General features: G+C 33.5%; 1 protein-coding gene across 1 annotated transcript in view; it reads left to right on the top strand.

The window, feature by feature from the left end:
• Positions 1-6,697, top strand: part of LOC145259723 (uncharacterized) — a 79,494-nt gene extending 72,797 nt beyond the window's left edge. The window contains exon 12 of the mRNA XM_080117410.1: positions 4,703-6,697. Within this exon, the coding sequence (XP_079973536.1) occupies positions 4,703-4,797 (95 nt within the window). The 3' untranslated portion in view covers positions 4,798-6,697. The remainder of the gene's footprint in view (positions 1-4,702) is intronic.
• Positions 6,698-19,272: the final 12,575 nt, after the last annotated feature.

The following is a 19,272-nucleotide window of genomic DNA, read 5'->3' as shown; positions in this document are numbered from 1 at the left end:
AAAACGACGCCATGGCCAAAGACGGACCTACCCTGGTCACGTCTGCATATTGATTATGCGGGACCTATAAATGGTTATTTTTACTTGATTATTGTAGATTCTTTTTCAAAATGGCCAGAAATATTTAAGTTTAGACATCCAACAGCAAAAAACACTGTGAGTGCGCTTAATGAAATTTTTAGCCGTTTTGGAATGCCAAAAACCTTAGTGAGCGATAATGGAACAGCATTTACTGCTCATGAATTCAAAGAATTCTGTGACTCACTAAATATTCTACATATGACAACACCTGTGTACCATCCACGATCGAATGGGTTGGCCGAAAAATTTGTAGATACGTTTAAAAGGGCACTTAAGAAAAATCTTACTACGGACACAGACGAACAATGTATTCAAACATTTTTAGCAATTTACAGGGTGACACCAAATCCTAATAATAATGTCAATTCTTCCCCGGCTGAGCTAATGTTTGCAAGAAAGATAAGATCTGTCTTCGATAGGCTGCTACCAGAGAAAAAGAAAGTTTTCAAAAAAGAAAACCTTAATACCAAGTGCTTCTCCCCAGGTGAAAATGTATATTTCAAAAATTTTCAAAATGGACGAAATCAGTGGGTTGAAGGTATTATCAAAAAAAGGATTGGGAGCATGGTCTATACCATCCAAGGATTAAGTTTTGTCTGCAAAAGACACAGAAATCAAATACGTCCCAGACTGTCTCCAAATGTGGAAGAGACACCAATGGAAACATTGTGCGATATTTTTGATATACCAAAACCAGCGTGTGTACCGCAAACAATGAATATTTCGCCTGAACCGACCATACGGGCTGGACAGAAACCTTTACCCCGGGTAACGCTGACCAGAAGGAAAAGCGCAAGAAAGAGAAAAGTTACCAGGAGATTAAGCCCTGACCCTAAAAGGAAGAGGTATTTAAGCTAAAATCAGGAAGATTTCAGCTTCAGGGGGAGGTGTTGTGAAGGAACATAACTGGCTATACACCAGTTACAAACTGTATATATATATTGGACTGTTGGGCAGACAGCGGCAGACAAGCAGTCGCAGTAAGACGGATAGTCTTACGTGTTGATTATCAGACTTTCTTCCCCATACTTGTTACTATGTACTTCTATTTACCTTAGGCGAGCAGCCTTACGTTTCTGTATTATAAATAAACCCCATTACACATACCACTCGGTGTAACTCACGTTTGTCTTTATTTTCTAAGTATTTAGGAATATAACACCTACCAAGGAAAATATGTGTGTGTGTGTGTCAGCTGCTAATAACGGAAATGCAGTAGACATTCAACGATGCAGTATATTATGTCAGCCTATGAAAATAGGTCAGGATTATGGGTTGAAATATCCTTGTGATAGGAAACTACAAATTAACCTTAATCATTAATTCTTAATTTAGTCGATATCAACAAATCCGACATTTCATAAAACTTTCTATACGTTGGTTATTGTTTTTCGTTGTATCGTAATCCAGGATGAATCAGAAAAGACAACAAACATGTTCTTAAATTCACCATTCGAGAATAGATTCTACCTATTTTACATGGACATCTGGGAGTGATGGGACGATTCCAATATTTTTCTTGGTTTCAATTCAATTACCAATTCTGTTCTAAATTTCTAATTCCAATACAATTACTAATTCTGATTCTGATTCTTTTAAAATTTCTAAATATAAAATTGGTTCTTGTAAAGGATTGACACAAGAACCCAAAAATGTGTACATATATTTTCGCAAATGTAAAAATCACTTATTGTTGTGACCTATAGATTTTAGTTTTACGTGCATTTTAACATCAATAAATATTTATCATTTCATCATAAATACGAAGAGTGGAAAATTAAGTTTTAACCGAAAACAAACAAATTAAAATTATGAAAAGAATCGTTTTTGGCATCGGAAAAAGTTACAAATTTTTTTATTCCGATACCGATGGGGAAAATCCATATATATCCATATATATATATATATATATATATATATATATATATATATATATATAAAGCTGAATGTGTGTGTGTGTGTTTGTGTGTGTCTGGTCATGAATAGGCTCCTATATTGTTGAGTATTTTAAAAAACTGATTACATATAATGATAGAAGATGTATCGAGACACAGGAATGGGTATGTTTGATTTGGCAGAACGGTGGTTCATTAAAATTGTGGGGTCTGTGTTCGCGCCTGGTCCACAAAGTATGGAAATAAAAAATTTAAAAATTAAAAAAAAACGTTTACAAGTGTTTTTGATATAGATGTACATAAGAATACTTTGATAAGTATGTTTTAACTTAAATAGGGATGGTATAATAAAATTGTGGGGTCTGCGTTCGTGCCTGGCCTCCATAGAATTGAAATAGGCACAAACTTTAATAAAGACTTTTCATATGTATCTGCGTAAGTATACTTTGATAATTATGTTTCAGTTTGAAGAAATATGGTATAATAAAATTATGGGGTGTTCGTTTGCATCTGACCTCTGGAAATATGTCACAAAGTTTAACAAGATTTTTTAATATAGATCCACAGAATATTGTGATAAGTGTTTCAGTGTGAACAGGTATGGTATAATAAATTATGGGGTTTATCTATTTTATTTTTACTTTCATCATATTTTGCTTTGGTTTTGATACCCCCGAATTCGAAGCTATCTCTTTACAACCCTTCTTTTTCATAACCTATCATACTTTCATAAATCAGAGTCCATTTTCTGTAGGCTGTTTTTGAACCCAGTCAACGACGGGTACTTTTGCTAGTATATATATATGTATGCATATTATTTTTCTAACTTAATCTTAAAATGTCGATGCACAGGCAGAGTCTCAAAGCAACATTCCCTTAGATTCTCTCTACATTACCAGACACTTGTCTTGCTTTCCAATTCCAACTGACTAGAAACTGTCCTGTCCCCTGTATATGTGACACCATCTTTATGCTATATCATTGAACACCTGCATTTCTAGCTCGTTTGACCCCCACCCTTGCTTCAATCACAACACCTGCAACTGGACATTTCCATTTGTCGTCAGATTATCCTGACATGTACTTTATGTGACTCTCACCAACATTAATACTAGTTAACATAATTTCTACTTTCAAATGTTTTATTTATGTTTATAGAGTTGAATGCATTGGCTATTTATATCGAGTTTTACTTTGAGATAAAACCAATGGTGACTTTGAAGATCGCTCCAATAGAAGTTTTGGGCATAAGAAAACGGCTTGTAAAAGACAAAAAATAGGAAGCATTAGTCTTGGAACGACCCTCGTGTATTAAATTACCTCTCTCCTCGAAAACAAAAGAGGAATAGCTAACAATCGAACATATATTACACTAAAATCATCTTTGTCATGTCATTCAACACCTGCATTTCTAGTGCATTTTATCCTCACCCCTTTGCTTCAATCACGGCACCTGCAGCTGGACTTATTTAGGTTTTTAAAGGTTTTATTTAAGTTGTTCATGCGAGGAGAGACCAATATCCAATTCTGATTACTTTTTAACTTGTTTTTTCCAACTTTGTCCTAAGATAGCAATGCATCGACAGAGTCTCAAGGCAACATTCACTTAGATTCTCTCCATATTGTCTTGCTTTCTGATTCTGACTGACTAGAAACTTTGTTCTGTCCCCTGAACACATGATTTAATCTTTGTCATATCATTCAACACCTGCATTTCTAGTGCAATTTGTTTTGGGAGCTAACTTTTGACCTTGCTTCAATCATGCTACCTGCAAATGAATCATTTCTGCTTGCCACCAGGTTGTCCTGACATCTACTAAATGTAATCCTCACCAAAATTAATATTAGTTAACATAATCACCACTTACTGGCATAAGGTCACAATATATAATAAGATTCTCAAACATTTAATCCATTTGTCCATATGTGCACACATTTCAGAAAATTAATTATTAATATTAATGCACCAGCGTGAAGCTCAGAAATTTGTATGATTTTCATAGTTAATACAATCTCTATGCATTTATAACCCCAATATGTAACATTATTTTTTTTTTCATTTTTAAATTATTTTTACAAAACGATTAGTTTAGCTGAAGAAAATTTTTTTAATTTTTAAATTATTTTTACGAAACATGAGCTTTTGCTATGCGATTAGTTTAGCTGAAGAAGTTTTTTTTTTTATTATTTTTAAATCATTTTTACAAAACATCAGTTTTTCCTATGCGATTATTTTATTTGAAGAAATTTTTTCATTTTTGAATTATTTTTACAAGACATAAGTTTTCGCTATGTGATTCGTTTATTGATATTTCGCTATATGATTAGTTTAGCTGAAGAAGTTTTTTTTTTATTTTTTATTATTTTTACAAAACATGAGCTTTTGCTATGCGATTATTTTAGCTGAAAAATTATTTTTTTTAATTTTTAAATTATTTTCACAAAACATGAGCTTTTGCAATGCGATTATTTTAGCTGAAAAATTTTTTTCATTGTCAAATTATTTTCCAAAACACGAGTTTTTGCAATGTGATTATTTTAACTGAAAAAATTTTTTTTTTTCATTTTTAAATTATTTTTGCAAAATGTTAAGTTTTTGCTTTGCGATTATTTTAGCTGAAGAAATTTTTTTACATTTTTAAATTGTTTTTACAAAATATGAGCATGTGTGATGCGATTATATTCCAATTTTGTCCTCATTAAATTATCATTTTTTTTTTTTTTAGTGCAAGTTCCAATCAGTAATGGCTGGAGGTTTTCGATCATCAATGATGCTCTTCATCTCTCGGTGTTTGTTCATCTATTCAAAATGCTTATATAAGCTTATTCCATGCTGAGAGAAACGGAATCTAGTATGGACTGTGAGTAGCAAGGTCATTAGTCGTTGGTGAACGCTTCGTCCCCAATGAAACAATATACATGCAGACCTGCACAAATATGCCTTCTTCTTATTAGCCATTGAAATCATGTTTCCATGCAACAACTGACAGATTTCAAAAAGCCACGCTTCATATGTCGATAGATCGGTGGAAGAATCTGAGTTTTACTCGTAAATTTATTAATTTTATTAAATTTTGACAATTTCTTTGCATATCTTCTTGTAAATGTTGTAAATGGCGTGCTAATATCGGCACAGCAAAAAAAACAAAAACATGAGGTGATATTAACAAATGTCTTATTTTGTTTGGATTATTCAAACTACTAGTCTCATCTTCGTTGTTATTTTCATAACGTTTTGGATGGTGCAGACTTCAATCATCATCAGGTGCATCTTTCCGAAGCTTGGAATGTTTTTCGTTGAACTTGAAGGAACAGTAAGGAATTTAACCCTTAATTAGCTGCATCAATTGGCAGGGGGAATTTGAGAAAAACATGCAAGAAAGTGACAGTGATGGATTTGAGAGAAAAAGGGATGAATAAAGACCTGGGCAGAGATAGGTTTTTTTGGATGTCAATTGCTAAAAGCTACCCAACATGTAAAACAGATTTTAAACCAAAGATGATGATGATGATGATGATGATGATGACGATGACGACGCTTGTGATGATGATGATGATGATGATGATGATGATGACGATGTTGGTGATGACGATGAAAACGACAATGGCAATGATGATGTTTGTGATGATGATGACAATGATAAGGACGATGACAATGACAACAATGATGATGATGATGATGATGATGATGATGATGATGATGATAGATTGTGACAATTTGCCAATCGCAACGTTCGTGTACCATGGTTTGCTTCTCCTCCATTTTCTGCTCTGGTCATGTCATCTGGCAATTGTTGAGGGCACAAGCACTGGTTTGCAAACAAACAAAAGAAAAACAACACAAATTCAAATGCATTATGCATATGGATTTAGGAGTCAATCTCTAAAAGCCGTCCAACACATGCCATCATGTATAACAGACGTGATGATGATGATGATGATGATGATGATGACAACGACTAGGACGATGATAACAACTCTTTATTTAATCCACAAAGATAGATTATTCTCATTCTGTCAGTCATGACCGGATAGAAGTGTTATTTATATTAATTATCGTTCGTGGTAAGGTGTTGCAATATTTTTGGCATAATGATATTGGGTACGCTCACAATGATTTGGACAATTATATTTATAGCCAGGGGTGATAAGAACGAATCAATCAGGTACCAGAATGGCTGTTTGAAATATATTGAATCTCTTTGAATTTTTCATTCAAAGCTTTCTTTACAACCCAAAGTTTGCTGCTGTTTTGTGCTTAGCACAGCTACATTTAATATTCACGATTGTATGATTTTCTTTTCTCTATGAAAAACAGGTAAAAGGGTGAAGTAATTTGTATTTTATTCATAGATACTATCACCTATGGTGAGGATTGAACCTTAAACCTCCAGACACTATCACTTATTGTACTGAACGCCTTTATCCGTTGAACCATGGGTGAGAATAGTGGTATGAATAATACAGATGACAAAAATTATCTGTCTTCATCCTAAAAATTATTCTGAAGCATAAGAAATGTTTGTTTACAGAATGTACACGCTACTAGCCGAGAGTGGAAAAAGAGTGAGAGTGACCACATGTGTCCATCATCGGGCCCCAAACAGTTTCATATGAATGTCCGTGTAGGTAGGATCAGGTTAACCACTTGATTTTCTACCGATTTTTTTGTTGAATGGCTAATATTTTTTTGCTTAGAATGCAAATTCAAAAAAAATAAATAACTCAGTCTCCTCTGTTAAACCTATGGTATAGATTAGCTATAACTTATCAGCTCAGATTCCTGGCAATCTGGAAGCAGTTTAGTGGCTATTAAACCCAGGGTTAATTTCTAAAACCATTGCATGTAATACATAGGGCTAGGACAACAGCATATTCTTTTCATTATTTTGACTCTCGAGTGTGTATCTTGTTTTGTGATGTGGTTCTCTGTTGATTAACAGTGTCTGTGTCGGATATATACTCAAGAGTCAAAACAATGATAAGAATATTCTGTTGTCATAGCCCTAGTGACACACACACGCACACACACACACACACACACATAATATGTGTGCATATATATATATATATATATATATATATATATATAAAATTCAATATGGCGTAATGGAAAAATATAAAGGTAACTGCAGCTTCTCTTCCAATTTTCGGACTTTTACCATGACAAATCACATTTCAATTCCTTTTGACGGATTGATCGTTGCTATTTCTTCTGATGAGTTAAGGGCATAATAGATTCACTGATTGATATAATAACTAAGTGATTGATTTTGCGCTACGAAACAGATACTGTCAAAAATTGTATAAGTCAACTGAATGAAAGGAATGAATTATAAGATGGTCAACATCATGAATTTTGGAATATCACTTTTTGTCATTTATTCTTTATATTGCTCTGTAATTACATTGAGCTTCTTATATAAGGATTGATATATAATAAGAAAATATATTTCTACAGAAAAATATATATATATATATAAATATATATATATATGTGTGTGTATGTGTAAATATATAAGTGTGTGTGTGTGTGTGTGTGTGTGTGTGTGTGTGTGTGTGTGTGTGTGTGTGTGTGTGTGTGTGTGTGTGTGTACTAATAAATTAACCTGAAAAAAATTAATTTTTAATGATAAGACAAACCTATCAGGATGGAAAAAACACTCCCCGGTTAAAAGGAGCAAATTATTTTCACTTTCATTAAGCTTTTTTAATGATAAAAACCAAACAAGTACGAAAGGAATAAATATGGCTAAAGGGAGATAATTGGTTTTGAAACAAGGGAGGTAATTCTATTGGCCATTGTTGCAATTGTATGTTTATCTCTTTAATGCTTCATTTATGAGACGAATATGTCTGTGCGGATAATAAATGGTGACGCTTGTGTAGATTGGTGATATTTTAAATCAACGCATTTCAGATGAAAACATTATTATTACTTATGTGCCATGGTAAAAAATTAGTATAAATTCCAAAATTACGAAAAGAGATCAAGTAGAAAAATAATTACAAATAAAAATAGAATTTATCGAATTATCAAGTTTTATCGAATCTTTTATGTAGAAGAGTTGTGCGACCAATTCAGTATGACAAACTGGCTATATCCTCTGACTTCAATTGACTTAATTTAATAGGGAATAGTCCGCTACTTTTAAACAGAACGTAATTGTGGCTTTTTGTTTGTTTGTTAGAAATACATCTGGTACATTTTCTACTGGATCATTTTTCATAATTTTTGGAATATATACTAATTTCGACATGACACGTAGGTAGCTGATAATGTTTTCACCTGAAATGCATTGGTTTGAAAGCTCACCAATTTAAACCAGTACTTATGTTGGTAATAGTAATTATTAACTGTTAGGGACGTGCAAAATAAATGGCAGATCCCCTAAAATGTAAAAACATTTTGACCCCACGCTTCACTTAAAAATTCATCAAAATCCAAGAAATTAACAAAATAGCGTGTAGTTATCCCTATTTACTTTACCTCCCCCACGAAGGCAGAGCTAGTCACCAGGGTCGTTTTTTAATGTGGAGAAAGAGAACAAAAATAAAAATTGTCTCAGTCGTGAAGGATTTCTCCTCCACTAACCGAGAACAAAAAAATTGAAGTGTAGCATTTGAAGAACAAATACTACACTTTGATCTTGTTGCCAATGTTTGAATAAATTGTGAGTTAGATGCTTTGTTTTTAGCATGATTTAGTTACTTCGCTTGTTATTATGTCACGTGTTCCAAAGGAATATGGCGACGGGTTTTTACGATAAAGATTGAAAACTCGTGTTTTTTTTGTTTTTTTTAAATAATGCAATAATATTAAAGTACTTCTGATATGCCAATTAAGTAGATATCATTCCTTTTAGTTGAAATTGACACAAAAAATCAGTGGATACCAGTGTTTTGTTTTAATCAAAATTCTTCGTTTTCCAAATTACGTTATTTTTTTTTTTTTTTTCACGCGTAAAAATAAATTTTTCTTTTTAGATATTAACTTTAGATTTTTGATTTTTATCTTTCAAGCACAATAAAAAAAATAATCGGAAACTTATAAAAAAAAATTATAAGCTGGTGTTCATAATCATGGGTCCTATCAATTTACACCATTGAATTGCATGTACATATTAGCTGTCTTAGTTTATTTTATTTATTAAAGTTTTGAATGGTAAAACAAAACAATGAAATAAATATGTGTACATTAAGATAATTTACTGCAAATCGGAGGGGGGGGGTAATTCGTTAATAAACAAGGGACAGAACTGTAAAAAGATTGGAATATTTTAAGTTTGGTTCTTTTATTGAAACAAAACCATTTCTATTTCTGTGTAGAATTTTTTGTGGCTTTTAAAAATACACTTTAAAAAAATAAAAATAAATTGTTGCTTTTGGGCTTTTTTAACAAAAGTATACAAAACAAAGAAGGTGTGAAAAAACAAAACAAAAAAAAACAAACAAATAAAAAAGAACAAAACAAAAAAAAACTAATATACAACAAAAAATATTACCAAAGGCAAGATAAGTAACTATTCACCTGTTTTTTTAAAAATATATTTTTATTTTGTGTGTGTGTGTATTTTAACTTATTTCAAAGCGTTTATTTACTTTAACACAAAAATAGTGTCAAGCCTGTTGAGTTAGAATAACAAAATGTGCGATTTCATTACAGCCATGACTCAATAATCGTTCAAAAATTGAAGATCAAACAAACAACGGGTGGAACCTTACATTTTCGCACGATTGTTGACGTTTATTCAATGTGTACCTGAATGTAATTAGAAAAGTAACTTATCCTGCCTTTGGCAACATTCATTTGTTGTACCTTTTATTTGTTTTACATAACCATTAATATGTCACTACACATCCATGAGCATGTTTCCGTCAGCTCGTTACAAGTAACTAGAGACCTCTTCAGGCGATATTGCTTATACATGTCGAAAATAGATAGATCAGAGTTGGGCCTGATACAATGGTCGCAAAATTTTGCTCAGGCCGGGATCAAAGTGTAGTATCTGTTCTGATGCTACACTTAAAGTAATTTGTCTCGGTCAGTGGATGGGAAACCCTCTATACTGGGACAATTATTATTTCTGGTCCCAACCAGAGTGCCCCTTTTGCCTTTTTTTCGGGGAGCTGGTTTGACCCCATGTTAAAAACGACCTTGTGTCATATTTTGCTTTTGTTGGAAAGCAAATAAATACTAATACCCAGTAACAGTCATGCATATGCAATCACTTTCATCATCAGCAGCAGCAGCAGTAGATATAAGCAAGAGTCAAACGTTTCCAGGTTTGCTCAGCCAAAAACGAACCCGACCCTCCTCCACCTCCAACCTCCTCAAGTCAATTGAGTTTAACTTATTTTTCTCATATACAAAAGTAGAGTCCGTAATGAAAATTGAAAAAAAAAAAAATTCCCTCACATTTAAATCAAGAGGTCAGTCACATGATATTTAAAAATAAAATAAGTCAACAGCATTTAAATAAGTGGGGAAAAAAGAAGAAAAGGCGGGAATAAAATAACGATATATAAAAAATTGCTCATGAATGTGTAGAGACATCTTGCCCTACTTCGGTATTGAGCACTTTTGTAAGAACCTTGCTAAAATTCATTGGTTGCTTCACCTCTGGAAAATATGAACTTAGAATAATAACAAATAAATGTTACCAAAGGCAAGATATTTTACCAATCTGGATAAGGTTTAGGGTATTTCTTCGTTATTAGAGCGAAAATCGAAATATTGAATCCCAATGAAAACCAATTGTATCTGCTTTATTGGCATGTTGAAATTAGTAACATTTCCAAAAATTACAAAAAACAATAAAGTAAAAAATTAATTATCAATAAAAATAATTTTCAAAGTAAATTGAAAGTTATATATGAATAAACAGCATGAAGCCAGGAAAAGTAACTGAAGTTTGTTTTGTTACAATTCAATTAATGGCGGATATCAAAGAATCATAAAATCGTCAAAGTATATGTTTTATATAATAATGCAGTAATATCTAACTAATTGTGACATGACAATTAAGTAGATAACATTGCTTTTAGTTGAAATTTACATATATATGTATATATATATATTCAGAATGTGAGAGATTATATGAAATTATTTCCACAGCCAAACAACGTCACAGCCCACAAGAGCCATGACAGCCAACAAACCGGAAATTCAAGATACGCCCTAACTAGTAGGTCCATTCCACAGTCTGATTGCGCCGCGGTTTGCTTGATTTGTGTTGGTTAATAGAATTTCTTGTGTGCAGAGTGTTTGCCTCACATGCAAGAGGCTCGGGTTTCAAATCCCGGGTGCGGATATGTCTGACTGATGAGGCCAAATGAGGGCGAAACTCGAGTCTTGGACTTCCGGTTCATTGGCTGGCATGGCTCTTGTGGGCTGTGATGTTGTTTGGTTCTGGAAATATATATATATTTATATATATATATATATATTTATATATATAATATTGAGTAAAATGATTCAGAATTTATAATTAAAAATCGGTTTCAAAAGGAAAAACAAACAAAATCAATAAATTGTACGATCATTTCAGAAACAATGTTTTTATTGAAATAGACGTCTTGAACCATAATTTTATCATTTGATTTTATAAAACAAAGTGTCCCCATCAGCAAAAAGAGTGGGGAGGAGTTTAAAGACACCAAAACTAAAACTAGCATTTTTTAAGTAAGGCAGATATATCTGGAAAATATTTAAAATGTAAAGAAAAAAAGTTGCTTATTTTCATGTTGATAAACAAAGTAAGATAAAATCAGGTGGAAAAGTGAGGTTAAGAGAGGGTATCTTTAATATTTTTAATAAAAGATATACCTTTTATTCGCCCACTCTAATCCATTCATTGGCATGTTGTTAAATGTAGTTTATGAATGGTTTAAATGGTGATATATACAAACTTGAAAGGAAACGCTGATAAAAGTAATATTACCAGTTTAATATCGTTGGAAACGCTATATTTGAATTTAAATGAATTAGAATTCATTTATAAAGGGAGGTAACTGCCATTTTAAAAAAATGATATTAAAAAAAATTATTGTTCAAAGGGAGGTAACCACTAATTATTTATAAAATTAGTTATTTTTTTTATATAATGTTTTAAACATAGTAATGCTAATAAAATCCATAATAATTATTCTTTTTTGGTTGTAATTAAATAATAATATTATTTATAATAGTAACTATAATAGTTATAGAACTAATATTAATAAAAATAACATATAAATTCAAAATGAAATAGATAACCAACTAAAAATAGAAAATAATGGTAAAATAATAATAATAGTAATAAAACCATAATAATAATAATAATAGTAATAAAACCATAATAATAATAATAATAATAGTAATAAAACCATAATAATAATAATAGTTATTAAGTTATAAATTATAAATGTTTAAAATAGATTAGTAATAAGAAAATTTATGATTTATGGTGGCTTAAATTTGTCAAATTTAAACCAACGTTTATGAATGCATGCAGTAAGAATTTCATCTTTTAAGTTTAAGAGAATGGATTTAGTGTCATTATATTTTAAAATACTAAGGCTTCATATCTACAAAGTGTGCAGAATTTGTCACCCGGCATATATATATATTTGTTTTGTTGGCATTTGTTAAAAATAACCCTTCCCCCATTTTTTCCAGCAATAAATTCGTCCTCGAACATAAATGTTTGATTTCTACGATCTGCAATTATTCTTCATTGTGAAGTTTAAACAATTAAAAAAAAAAATTAAAATTAAAACAAAATTTATTAAACTGTTTATATTTTTGAGAGAAGCTTTTGAAAGAATATATTTCTATGTATACCAAACTGCTTTTTTTAAAAAAATCGTTTTTTATATTATCGTTTTTTGTTTTTGTTTTTGTTATCAATATGCATAAATATTTATCGGCAGATGAATTTTGTTGTTTGACTTTATTTTTTTCACCCCACTCCCTTTATGGGTGGCCATTTTTCTTTCTATTCTCTTTTTTTTTATTTTGGCTGGCACATTTGGATACTTATACATTATAAATTGATTTAAAAAAAAAAAAAAGCACTAAAACATGCATTTTAAGTAAAAATGCTAGTACATACTTGTCTGCTGTTTTGAAATAAGTAACAATTCCAAAAATTCCGAATGGGAGTGTAGTAGAAAATCTGTTAGAACAATTTATTAAAAACTTTTTTTTAAAACAGAGGCTATTCTTGCTCCGCCATTTTCTAATTTCAAATTGAGGAATTTAACTGAAACAAGGGAGATAAGTCAGTTTGTTTTATGGGATAGAAGAACATTTTTATTGCATTTAAATAATAAAAAATGACAAAATAAAATAAAAAGCACAACAAAACATGTATACATATTGGCCATTCAAGAATTAGAATTTTTTGCTAAAATTAATAGATTACAGTTACCTCCCCTGGATTCTGAGAACTCTCTTTAATTAACAACTACATGAAACTGCATTATTTGATAACTTTTATTTTTTCTTGTAATTATTTTTCTACTTGATCATTTTTTAGAATTTTTTTTTAATGTTTTTATTAATTTCGACACCTAAGTATGTAACAGCGTATTTACTTCAAATGCATAAAAAAAAAATATTTTTAAGCGTTTACTTATAATATAATGCTTATAATGCACGTTTACACATACAAATGTCACCACTTGTGCATTAATTTTTTTTTTTTAACGCTTTTTGGTTTTCATTTCTGAAGAACTACTTTGAGGGGGTAGACAAGTTTAAAAAAAAAACCTATCTGAAAATGTCAAAGTTTTGCGTGTTAAAAACAAATACACTAAAGTAATACAATAACACAACTTTGCGATGTAACCTTCCGGCAGGTTGCATAAGTAGTCGGAAGATGCTGAAGCGATCATCCAGTCAGCTGTCAGAAGACAAGGTTCAAAGAAAACGTAAAATTCATTAAATAAAGAATTTTTTTTTTAACCAAAAATGACTTTCAACATGTAAAATCCACCTACTTTATTCAGGTTTCTTGTTAGAAAGCCCTTGTTAACATAAGGAAGGAATTTGAATGAATCATCTGGCAAACTTTGGTGACCATTTGGGAGTACCTGGTGCAGTATGTAGGAGGACATCAACACTTCCCTGCAAGAGCTGCCAAAACCTAACGTCATAATCACTCCTAATGGGGATGTACATGTGAGTGGGGACCATTAGTAAATTTCATCCTCTTGGAGGAAGATGGTTAAACTCGCCTAGGGTTAATGCCACTTTGATGGATGGTAAAGTTTGGTTCAGTATCTTCCCGTTACTTGCGTAATGTGCCGCAGATGTTGATGCAGAGTTTCAAGAAATTTACAAAACTATTGTATATATATATATATATACATATTAGTGTTGGGGCAATTAATTGGGATCGGGAAGCGGAAAAATCAACAAATTTAGTGGTATCAGAATTGGTACCGGAATCTAAAAAATTGGTGCCTATTTTTCGATGCCAAAACGATTCTTTTAATTGTCCTTTTATTTGATTTTGTTTAAAGCAAAATCTTCTATTGCTGATAATGATGATAAAATAATAAATTCCCACCCCTACACAGTAGAGATCCCTAGATGTAAGAAAGCCTTCTACTCTAATAGTTTCTTCCCCAGAACAGCTAGACTTTGGAATTCCCTTCCAGGTTCCTGCTTCCTCAACTTTACTGACATGCAGAAGTTCAAGTGTAATATGAACAGAAATCTTGTTGCTGAACTCCCTCTATAGTATCCCTGCAACTTATGTTCCTGATAGTAACCCCCTACATCAAAGTGGCAACGCGTCTTGTTTGGGGTGAAAATGTAATAAAAAAATATATATAGAATGCATGCAAAGAGGAGGGAGAGAAAAAAGCCAGGCTACCAAGACACACACACACACACACACACACACACACACACACACACACACACACACACAATATGGTAATTAGAAAGGAGCAAGATTAAAAACATTGAATGAATTTACTAGTGCTTAATATTTAAGTCTTAATGTAACAGAAAGGATAAATAAAAAAAAAAAATAATAAAATTATAACCAACTTCCAATGGAGGCAAAGGTGAGCAACTAATGAAGAAAATTCTCCGATAACATTGCATGGTCTTTGAAATCGTATCTAAAAAAAAATTGTTGTATCTTAGGACGTAAATATAGATACAAGAACGGAAATGTACAATCTGTGGCAGATTTCTTCTGTCTAAAGCTGTCTTGATGTAACAGAACATGTATGAGCACATGTGAAAATAGCGAAGGAAAGATGGCTTGCGAACATCTTAACAGCAAAAAGCACATATGCAAATTAGCAAGTGCGTGTGGACTAGCGTGACAAGAAAAGGGAAAAAATGACAGCATGTGGTCGGAGGCAGACAACTTATTCGCCAGAGAAGATGGACGTGTAAAGTCAAAGACGAGGAATGTCTCGCTTGTGGTCGAGGAGAGTAGAAAAGTATGCCCCAGACGAGATGGATGTGTGGCCCCATACTGGTGATGAGAGCATTTTAAGCTGGTGTGAAAACGGCAGGGTTTTATTAATCTCATGGCAGATGAAATGAAAAAATAAGAAGCATGAACTGTTTGGAAATTAATAGTGATAAATGTCTTTCGCTAAAATTGAAAAAAAGCCGAGTCGGATTTATTTATTTTTATGTGTTTGTAACTGCAGCGGTACCTGCATTACATTGGTGAACCACATGAAATCACAAAAGGTTAGATAAGATCAACCATGGATGCCCGACAGAAGAGATGGCAAGTTTCTATCAAAAAGCAGCAATCATATATATATATACTAGCAAAAGTACCCGTTGTTGAGTGGGTTCAAAAACAGCCTACAGAAAATGGACTCTAATTTATTAAAGTACTAGCGAGAGGTACCCGGCATTGCCCGGGTGTTTGTAGGTGTGTGTGAAAAAAACAGGTGCCCGTGAAAAATAAAGCCTTGACGATGCGCAGTTGGAAAATAGTAAAGTGTGAAAAAAAAACAGGTGCGCGTTTTTGATTGATGTGACGGCAATAGCTATTCAGCAGTTAGCATTTTGTGCGGGACAGTTTTTAATGAGGTCAATAAATCGGTTTGTTTGTTTTTAAAAACCCGCTCCCTCGTCTCGAAATGAAAGCTACCGTCTGATATGACGAAGTCGACATTGACCAAACGTTACTTAGCTCTCTAGAGACCACTGGCTCTAGGCCTGTGGTATTTATTTGCTTCCCCACTGAGCAAATTAGGCACAAGGCCGTTTTTTAATGTGGAGAGAGAGGGAGGGAGGAGGGAAAGGGGGATCCAGCTCCCGAGAGGTGGGAAATGGGAGCTGGGTAGTAACTGTGGTCTGTAGGGTGATCCCTACATTGACCAAGTTCAGATATGTGGGGTTACCCCCACATATGGTCTTTGCTAGTCATAGCTAGTCCTTGCTTGCAGCATCTGCCGGAACAGATGGTATTTATTTGCTCCCCCACCGAGCAAATTAGGCACAAGGCCAATTTTTAATGTGAGGAGTGAAGGGAGAGGGAAGGGAAAAAGGGGACCAGCTCCCGAGAGGTGGGAAATGGGAGCTGGTTAAAGGTCAGGCATGTGGGGTTGCCCCCACATCTGGTCTTTGCTAGTCATAGCTAGTCATAGCTTGCAGTATCTGCCGGAACAGATGGTATTTATTTGCTCCCCCACCGAGCAAATTAGGCACAAGGCCGATTTTTAATGTGAGGAGTGAAGGGAGGGGGAAGGGAAAAAGGGGACCAGCTCCCGAGAGGTGGGAAATGGGAGCTGGTTAATGGTCAGGCATGTGGGGTTGCCCCCACATCTGGTCTTTGCTAGTCATAGCTAGTCATAGCTTGCAGTATCTGCCAGAACAGATGGTATTTATTTGCTCCCCCACTGAGCAAATTAGGCACAAGGCCGTTTTTAATGTGAGGTAAAAACCAGCTCCCCTAAAAGTAGGCAAAAAGGGGGCACTCTGGTTACCAAAAATAATAATTGTCCCAGTATAGAGGGTTTCCCCTCCATTGACTGGTACAAATTATCTTAAGTGCAGCATCTGCCAGAACAGATGGTATTTATTTGCTCCCCCACTGAGCAAATTAGGCACAAGGCCGTTTTTAATGTGAGGTAAAAACCAGCTCCCCTAAAAGGGGTCACTCTGGTTACCAAAAATAATAATTGTCCCAGTATAGAGGGTTTCCCCTCCATTGACTGGTACAAATTATCGTAAGTGCAGTATCTGCCAGAACAGATGGTATTTATTTGCTCCCCCACTGAGCAAATTAGGCACAAGGCCGTTTTTAATGTGAGGTAAAAACCAGCTCCCCTAAAAGGGGTCACTCTGGTTACCAAAAATAATAATTGTCCCAGTATAGAGGGTTTCCCCTCCATTGACTGGTACAAATTATCGTAAGTGCAGTATCTGCCAGAACAGATACTACACTTTGATCTTGTCGCCCGGCCACTGTGATTAGAGTCGAGTTTCGCTTTTTGCTTACACCGAAAACCGAATGTAACACGTGCCGATGCGGGAAATGTGGAATAATTAACGTTTGAAAGTCAATAAAATTAAATAGACAGGCGAGCTCCGTGGATAATTCGTAGATATTACAATTTATAGATGATATAAAAAGTTTTAAAAAGTTGTGAAGCGAGCAAGCCTTTCGTGGACATCGAGGAAAAGCGAACATACATACATACATACATTTTCGCTTTTATATTATAGACTAGCGAGGGGTACCCGGCGTTGCCCGGGTGTTTTTCGGGGTATGTGAAAAAAAAACAGGTGCCCGTGAAAAAAAAAAAAACGAAGCGTTCACAACGCGCAATTGGAAAATAGTAAAGTGTTAAAATAAAAGCAGGTGCGCGTTTTTGATTGGAAGACACTAAAATATATGCTTTTCCGTCCCCACTCCTTTATAGAGGAGAAGCAAGTTGCTAACGAAAGGACTCAATGACTCATGTATCCTACCTTCATCAACTCATCAAATCAATGAAGTTTTAACATGAAAGTGTTAACTCAAAATATTTTCCAACCAATGGAAATCTTTCCAAGCTCCAGAAAGTAATACCTACACGTGAAAGTAATAAGTTGGTACCAACTTGAAAATTCTTAGAAGACTTAGTCACCGAAATTAATTTTTTTCCAGATTTCACCTTGAACTGAACTCCAGAACATCTGCACAACAGCCCTTCCTCTCTGTGTCTGGGATGGAGGAGGCAAAAAAAACGTAATGACTCACATGTCCAGCCTTCATCAACTCATGCACCTCTACACACTCACTTATAAGAAAAAGGTAAACCAACACACACACATATGCACAATGCCATGCTGCCAAATACTCACATACATATATTAATTACACACACACATTATTCATGCTATGAACATTTTGACTTGTGACTACTTACTCAACTTTCTTTATGAAACATGTTTTTTGACAAGAGCTCCAATCTATGGTTCCCCCATCCTGACTTTTACAAAAAAAAACACTCATCTAGCTGAAACCACTATCAATAATTTCCCCCATTCTTTATCTGTGCCTAAACCTAAACATACATTCCATGAACAAAGCTTCTTTCTTAGAACTGCATGTCTGTGGAACTCTGTTCCGTTTTCCTGTTTTCCCACTGATTATAATATGGTTGTCTTCAAGTCCAATGTGAACAAATTCTTGATGAGTCATCCCGTTAAGTAATACAATTTACCAAATTTCCACTACTAATGAATACTCCGACAATTTCTTTTTGACCACCGTACACTCATTAACCCTTATCCTTAAGTGGCTTCTGGGTCTTGATAAGAGGTGCCTTCTTTATAAAAAAAAAAAAAAAATGAACATTTAATGATGAAAATAACTTTTATATTCTCAACCTTACTTATATATAAAAGACAGTTTGTGTGTGTGTGTGTGTGTGTGAATTTATTTCCTATAAACTCCGAAATGACTTGGCCGATTTAAAAATAAATTTGCACAAATATGCTTTATGTGTCTGGGAGTGTTCTTATACTGGTTTTGTTTTGGACAAGTTCGATTTTGACCAAAGTTAACATCTTTATACAGCCTAACAATCAAAAGTGTATTTGAGAAGTTTTATCACTGCACATGCAGAAGGGTTCGGCAGATTGTTTGATGTGACAGGGGCACGTTTGAAATGAATGTTTCTACTTAAAGCATAACTGAACCATGATAGTTGACTTTTACATTCTAAATTTTAATTCAAGCCATTATATAAAAATAATTTCATATAATCAAATGTAGGTTCTCTACAGTGCAATGTATACCACAATGTATTGTGGATTAAGTCACTGTGGGGATAC

Source organism: Euprymna scolopes, chromosome 35 (genome assembly GCF_053919585.1).
Source record: "Euprymna scolopes isolate OS-2025 chromosome 35, ASM5391958v1, whole genome shotgun sequence".
NCBI classification, from domain to species: Eukaryota; Metazoa; Mollusca; class Cephalopoda; order Sepiida; family Sepiolidae; genus Euprymna; species Euprymna scolopes.
The sequence above is the reverse complement of the archived record's forward strand: the minus strand, read 5'-3'. Positions and strand labels throughout refer to the sequence as shown.